A 6,991-nucleotide genomic window follows, 5' to 3' on the forward strand; every position below is an offset into this window, starting at 1 on the left:
ACACACACACACACACACAAACACACACACACACATGCACACACACACATGTCCACACGCACAACAGTCTACCTCGTCGAGGCGGCGTGTTGGCAGCTCGTCTCTCCTTCTTGATCGTTCGCGGCGAATCAAGGGGCGCTCATCGCGCAGCAGCGGCGTCTTGCCATGCTTGCTGCCCTTGCCAGACCGCAGCCGCGACGACGACATGAATGGTGGTGCAGTGTGGTGAGGAAGTTGTGTGTGGTCGCACCCGTTGTTATTCAGCTTTGTGTTTGTTTGTGCGCTTTGGCTCTCTTCTCCCAGTGTGCTGTTTTGCTTGTTGTTGATGTGTGACAACTTCATTGAAGGCAGCTCTGACTTTGAACAGAAGCTCACAGCACAGGTGCACGCAAACACCACTAAATGTAATGAAACCCTCCTCTCCCATTCACATACCTCGTACCCACCCACACACCCACACACACATGCCCCCCCCCCCCTACACACACACGTCACTTCGCCTTCGCCTTTGCCTTCGTCTTTGATGACGACGACGACGATGATGATGACGCGCTCTTCTTCCTCCTGCGCCGTGAGCTTCGCTTCTTCGCGGGCTTCAGCCCGAGCAGCAAGTCAATCTCGTTGGGGCCCTCGTCAGCGCCACTGGGCACCACGGCTGCGCCTTCAAACACCAGATCAGACAGCCCCTCGCTGCCTGCGCTATGGCCCAGGTTGCTGTGCGTGCTTGGCCGCTTGTGTCGCCGCACGCTGCGCTTTGGTTTCGCGTCATCGTCGTTCCCAGCACCACCATCATCACCACCATCGCGGCTGCTGCCCCCACTGGGTGCGGTGGTAGCTGGGGAGAGCGCGTCGCTTCCTCTGTCTCCATTCGCAAGTGCATTGTTGTCAGAGCCCCGTCTTCTTGTACCTGTTGCTGTTGTTGTTGCTGTTGCTGCTGACGATGAGGACGACGATGATGATATGGATGCTGTGCTGGCGCGTGGACGGCCGAGACCGCCAGCACGTGAGCCCGCACGAGAGGAGAACCGGGACGACAGTCCGGCACTTGGGGGCGGAGGCGGTGGCGATGTACTCCTCTCACGCCCCTCCTCCTCCTGCTGCTGCTGCTGCTGCTGCTGCTGCTGCTGTTGTTGTTGTTGTTGTTGTTGTTGTTGTTGTTGTTGTTGTTGTTGTTGTTGTTGTTGTTGCTGTTGTTGTTGATGTTGTTGTTGTTGCTGTTGTTGTTGATGTTGTTGTTGTTTGCGTGTCTCAACACCATGGTCGCGGCTTGCAGGCTTGCGCTTGTCATCAGCACGTAATGACCCACGCTCGTCACCTTCTTGCTGCTGCTGCTGCTGCTGCTGCTGTTGTTGTTGTTGTTGTTGTTGTTGTTGTTGTTGTTGTTGTTGTTGTTGTTGTTGTTGTTGTTGTTGTTGTTGTTGTTGTTGTCCACTCGCATTACCGCTAATCCTCATCTCACCACTGTCGTCGTCGCCACCATCATTGCCACCACCACGGCTGTCGCTGTCGCTTGTGCTGGCGTGTTCATCCACTTCTGTTTCGCCGCCAACGGCACCTGTCACCTCCAGGTATTCATCCACCGCCTTCACTTGCGCGGCCGCGGCTGCTGTGTGTTGTGTTGATGATGATGCTGGCTCTTGCATCTCTGTCCTCTCCTCACCATCGTCAGAAAAGTCGGCGACAAACGACACACCTTGTTGTTGTTGTTGTTGTTGTTGTTGTTGTTGTTGTTGTTGTTGTTGTTGTTGTTGTTGTTGTTGTTGTTGTTGTTGTTGTTGTTGTTGTTGTTGTTGTTGGTGTTGCGGTTGTTGGGGCGCAGTGTTCACGGCAGGCGTTGCTTTCGTGGGCGACGCACTGCCTGTCGCTTGTGCTTCTGTTCTGCTGTCCTTGGCCGCCAAAGACGTGGACTGCACATCGTCTGGCTCCACAAACTCGGGCACATTGCGACGCGAATGCGCACCCGCAGCCTGTGCTGTATCATCCACGATCGAAAGCACATACTCCTGAACGCTGCCAGCGCGTGGTAGTGGCGGCGGCTGAGTAGCAGGCTGGATCAGGTCGCCTTGCTGCTGCTGCGGTTGCTGCTGCTGTGGTGTAGTGACACCTGCAACTGTCGCAGGGGGACCTTTGCTTGGGATCGATGACAGTGGCGGCAGCCCTGCCGCAAGGGAGCTGGAGCTGGATCGCCGAGACGGCGTGTCGTCCCCACTGCCGTCCTTCTGCGACTTGCGCAGCGACGCCGCACGGAAGCTCAGCTTGCGATGCCGGCGGAACGAGCCGCGCGCCTTGATCATCGTCGACAGGTCATCCACCGTCCTTTCCATCTTCTCAATGCGGAGCGCCAGCCCTTGAATTCGATCAAAGATCTGGCACACAGATGGAGCACGTGCAATGCGAACAACGTGGGTGCTGGAGTGTGACATCCGTGTGGGGGCCAGAGAATGTGGGACAAGACAGGCACAAGCATTGTGGGGGGGGGGGGCGGCACGGTTCAACAATATCGAATATCTCTATCAACACAACAAAAAGACCAACAAGAAGAGGAAGACATAACTTCGGGCCCACTTCAACCAACACACACCTCCTTCTGGTAGGCCCCAAAGGCAAGGTCATCGTTCAGCTCTTGCACCACCTTGTGAAGCAGTGGGGTGCACACACAAACACAACAGCGTGAGGTTGCCATCACAAACAAGAAGAAGGCACACTGAAGCAAACGAAAGCAAGGCGACACACATGCATGTAAGTGCACACGACCATGTCTACCCACGCTCCCCCCAACTCTCCGCCTCCCTTTACCTCAGTGAGGTGAGCCAGTGTCCGCTCATCTCTCCGCTTGCTCGCCTTGTTCCCCATCGCCGCTTGTTTGTTTGCTCACTCCCTCGCTTGCTTGCTTTGCCCTCCTTTCGAGATTCGCAAGGAGCAGGCAATTTAGGACAATTGAGCGGTATCTTTCGGTAATTTTCGGACCGCAGCCCACGAGATTGAACGACGAACAACAGCAGCAGACAGCTTTGGTGGGGTTGTGCTGGCGTGGTTTGCTGTGTTCTTGTATTTGGTTTGGGACGTGAGGTAGATGGAGTGCAGTGACGACGCCTGGGGAGAGAGAGAGAGAGAGAGAGGAGTGTTTGGGACTCATGCTGTGCGTCGTGGCCACAACCACCTTTGGTATGCTCATTGTATGCCTGTGTTTTGTCCCTAGATCACGTCCCCATTTGGCATTGAACAAAAGGACGCGCCAATGGAGGTGCGCTGCATGCAAGTGCATGGCGTTTGTGTGATTGTGGTTGTGTTCTCGTGTGTGTGTGTGTGGTTGTGTTCTCGCGTGCGTGTGCTTGTGTGTTTGCGTGAACGTGTATGTGTTTTCGTTTGTGTTTGCTTGTGTGTGTGTGTGATTGTGTATGTGTTTTCGTTTGTGTTTGCTTGTGCGCGTGTTTGTGTACAAGTGTGTACAAGTGTGTGCATGACTTGCCAAGGTCGGGCGTTGACAGTCGTGTCTGCACCTGCACGGCCGACTCACGCTGCGCGCATACATGCCCTTGTGTGCTGTGCAGCTTGAAGTGTGGACGTTCTGCGTCCGCTGTTTCCAGCGTGACCCGAGCCGCCCATGCCAGTACTGTGCAAGTCGCATTCCAGGAGATGACAACTGTGTCACTGCAGTCCTCTGGTCCTCGTCTTCCAAGCAACCACGCGTTTGGGTGCCTGTGCGGCCACCACCGGTACGAGTCACCACGACCATCACGACCACCACACCCACCACCTCGTGACCGCTGTCGACACACGCACACACACACACACATGTTTTTGTTGCTGCATTGTTCATTTTTTCATTCTAGAACAGCGCCTTGTGCTCACACCGCAATGTCTTGATCTCTGCATGTGCTGCTCCTTCTTGCGTTCACGTTCGGCATCAAAGACGACGCCGCAGGCCCAGTACATGGCGTGCCCGAAAGGGCGGCAGTGCGAGCACAAGATCACCTGCCCAAAGGCACATAGCAGCCCACCGGAAGCTGAAATCGCCTACTGGAACATTGAAGGTTTGTCGGCTGCAATGCTTGTGCCCTGGTGCCCTTTTCTCTCCTATTCACCCCGTGCCCTGGATTTCACTCACCATCACGCTCTCGCCATACGTTGCTGCCATGCTGTCTTCGGCACAATCGTTGCCATTGCAGCCCCGCCAACCACGCGCCAGCGTACGCTGGACGCTGTTGTCTCCGTCTCCCCCACGCAAACGACGCACCTGGAGCAGCTGCTCACCCGCATCCTCAACATCGACTTGTAAGCAATGGCATGCGTGCTGTTGGTGTTGCTGTTCAGTCGTTCTTCAAAGTCGTGATTATATGTTCGACAGTGTGTGTTTGTGTGTGTGTGTGTTTGTTTGTTTGTGTGTGTTTGTGTGTGTGTGTGTGTTTGTGTGTGTTTGTGTTTGTTTGTTTGTGTGTGTGTGTGCGTGTGTGTTTGTGTTTGTGTGTATGTGTGTGCATGCACTGCTGTTGATATCATCACAATACAAGAAGGGGAGGGGCAATGTGGCGCGCCCGTTCATCATTGCGACACGGGTTCTTCTCATTGCATCATCCCATTCTCACCTGTCCCCAACTCTCCACCCATCCTTGCATCCACTTTGTCGTCATGCACTCATGCATTCATGCATTCATGCACTCATGCAACTACCCTTCTTTCCTGCCTTTCGCCCTAATCTTCCCCTTTTCAGCAAAACACCCGTCGGGCAGCGTCAGCTCAACAAAGCGTTTGCTCAGGCCATCGACACTGTTCCCCAGCTCTCCCCATACCTCGGTGCGGTACCTGTGATGATGACATGCTTGCAGGCAGTGGCCGGTGCTGTGCTTGCAGGCAATCATACTTGTTTTTGAGTGCACAGCCATGACTGCACGTTTGAGGATGCTTCTTCCCTTCCTGTTTTTCTGCCACTCACGCCTTGCACGTGTGTATGTGTGTGTATGTGTGTGTGTGTATGTGGATGTATGTGCGTGTATGATTACTTCCCTCTTCGTCGTTCTTTGTCCTTCTTTGCCCCCCCCCCCGCCTTCTTCTCTGCCTTACCTCTGCGTGATTTGGCTGCTGGTGCGCAGAGACGCTCGGGTGGGATCCGCTGAAGAAGCATTTCCAGCCGCCGCCGTGGGACTCGTCAAACCTCATCCAGCTTCTCCTCGGCATCACTGAAGGTCTGCATGCACTCTTTCGCACACACACACACACATGCCCTATGATGTTGATGGTGGTGGCAGTGTGAAAGTGGTTGCGTGTGTGAAAGTGTGAAAGTGTGTGAAGTGTGTGTGTGTTCTTTTCCGTGGTGTTGAGGGTACAGCAGACACGTTTTGAGTGCGCGCGTGTCTACGCATGCAAGCAAGAGAGAGGACAACACCTGCTTGTGTGCTCATGTGTCACCGGTTGCGGTTGCTCTGGCTGCTGTGCTGTTGCCAGGGATGTCGATGGGTGAGCTGCGTGCAAGCGTCAACGCGCTGCTGCGCGACGAAGGCCCGCTCGAGGGGAAATTCGTCCTCGCCCGCTTCTACAAGAAGCACAAGAAGGTGACCGACACTTACACCCAAGCAAGGGTGCCGTGTGAGCGCGTGGTGTTTGCGTGTGTGTGTGTGCACGTACAAGAAGGGAGGAGGCGTATGATTGGAAGCGAAGTGGGGCGCAATACCACGTGCGACCGTTGTACCAGCACTCACATCAACTCAACTCACTCATGATCCTTCATGGTGTGTGCATGTGCGCAGCCGCTGAGCGTGCGCTCGCGGGACAAGCCCGGGCACGAGAAGCTGCGAGATGTGCTGTGGGACCTCAGCGACGAAATTGTCGTCTCAGAGGACAAGAAATCCTTCGTCATCCGCCTCAAGTCACAGTCAGTCGCGCGTGCTGCCAATTTGTGTGTGTGTGTGTGTGTGTGTGTGTGTGTGTGTGTGTGTGTGTGTGTGTGTGTGTGTGTGTGTGTGTGTGTGTGTGTGTGAACTTGTGGGCACACAACAGTGTGGACTCGCTACTTGCGTTTGGCCCAGTGTCTTGCGCTGATTCATCACACAACTGACTCCATGTTGCACGCTGTCGTGTGCTAGGAGTGCGCGCATGCCGAAGAAACCAGCAAAGTCACCTGAGGTGAGCTTGAGGCAACAACTGACCGTACTGTTTTGTTTTTCTGGTTGCTCAGTTGATTGATATGACGCTTTGTTGATGACACGTGGCTTCGCTTGCATTGCTGCCTCATATTCAGCCACTTGTGCACACACTCGCAAACACTCACATGTTCACACACACGCACATACACACACTCACTAACACACTTTTAACGACAACAACAGTGGCAATTCCGCACACCGCCCTACATCAACGCCAAGTTTACGCTGTGCAAGAACCTTCCCAACTGCCACTATGGCAACGAGTGCAACTTTGCTCACAACCCGCTCGGTATGGCTGCAACATCAGTGCTTGCTGCTGCATCCTGTTTGCAAGAAGCACGCGCGCGTGTGGGTGTGTGCGCGTGCGAGTGGGTGTGTATGCGTGCATGTGGGTGTGAGTGTTTTTTCGTTCCTCTGCCCTCCCCCCCCCCCCATTTCATCTCTCCCACACTCACCTCCTTACCACAACACCACAATCACCATCGTCGTCTCATCTTCACTTCCCTATTCCCTTCTCCTTGCCCCCCCCCCCCCGCAATGGTGCGGGATCACACGATCAGAGTTGACGGAGTGGAACGTGCGGGCGCGGCTGCGTCAGATCAAATCTGAGCTGCACCAGCAGACAGCACGCTTGCAGGAAACAGACTTGCACAAGCAGGTTCGGCTGATTGTGGCTCCCCTTTGTCGGCAAGAGCGTTTTGTTGCATGCGAAATTGCACTCTCTGACCCCTTCTCGTTAATTTCACCGCCATTGCCACCACACACACACACACACACACACACACACATATACACACACACATACACACACACACACACACACACACACACACACACACACACACACACAC

General features: G+C 54.7%; 3 protein-coding genes across 3 annotated transcripts in view; 1 reads left to right on the forward strand and 2 right to left on the reverse strand.

Moving 5' to 3' along the window:
- The window catches only part of PTSG_02996 (uncharacterized protein), a gene marked incomplete at both ends in the record, with an annotated part of 4,444 nt that extends 4,237 nt beyond the window's left edge, over positions 1–207 (reverse strand). Inside the window, one exon of the mRNA XM_004996459.1 lies at positions 66–207. Coding sequence (XP_004996516.1) covers positions 66–207 — 142 coding nt within the window. The remainder of the gene's footprint in view (positions 1–65) is intronic.
- A 284-nt stretch (positions 208–491) lies between these two features.
- On the reverse strand, positions 492–2,853 carry PTSG_02997 (uncharacterized protein; the record flags this gene model as incomplete). The annotated part of the gene is made up of 6 exons (XM_004996460.1): positions 492–931; positions 1,082–1,124; positions 1,533–1,693; positions 1,856–2,366; positions 2,582–2,632; positions 2,797–2,853. The coding sequence occupies 6 exons, from the start codon at positions 2,851–2,853 to the stop codon at positions 492–494; spliced, it is 1,263 nt and encodes a 420-aa protein (XP_004996517.1).
- A 113-nt stretch (positions 2,854–2,966) lies between these two features.
- The window catches only part of PTSG_02998 (uncharacterized protein), a gene marked incomplete at its 3' end in the record, with an annotated part of 11,540 nt that continues 7,515 nt past the window's right edge, over positions 2,967–6,991 (forward strand). The window contains exons 1-12 of the mRNA XM_004996461.1: positions 2,967–3,014; positions 3,200–3,244; positions 3,552–3,716; positions 3,914–4,034; positions 4,170–4,275; positions 4,712–4,794; positions 5,091–5,183; positions 5,443–5,549; positions 5,745–5,869; positions 6,081–6,120; positions 6,324–6,429; positions 6,701–6,798. Of these exons, the coding sequence (XP_004996518.1) occupies positions 3,239–3,244; positions 3,552–3,716; positions 3,914–4,034; positions 4,170–4,275; positions 4,712–4,794; positions 5,091–5,183; positions 5,443–5,549; positions 5,745–5,869; positions 6,081–6,120; positions 6,324–6,429; positions 6,701–6,798 (1,050 nt within the window). The 5' untranslated portion in view covers positions 2,967–3,014; positions 3,200–3,238. The remainder of the gene's footprint in view (positions 3,015–3,199; positions 3,245–3,551; positions 3,717–3,913; positions 4,035–4,169; positions 4,276–4,711; positions 4,795–5,090; positions 5,184–5,442; positions 5,550–5,744; positions 5,870–6,080; positions 6,121–6,323; positions 6,430–6,700; positions 6,799–6,991) is intronic.

This window comes from Salpingoeca rosetta, assembly GCF_000188695.1.
Source record: "Salpingoeca rosetta unplaced genomic scaffold supercont1.6, whole genome shotgun sequence".
Taxonomy (NCBI): Eukaryota; class Choanoflagellata; order Craspedida; family Salpingoecidae; genus Salpingoeca; species Salpingoeca rosetta.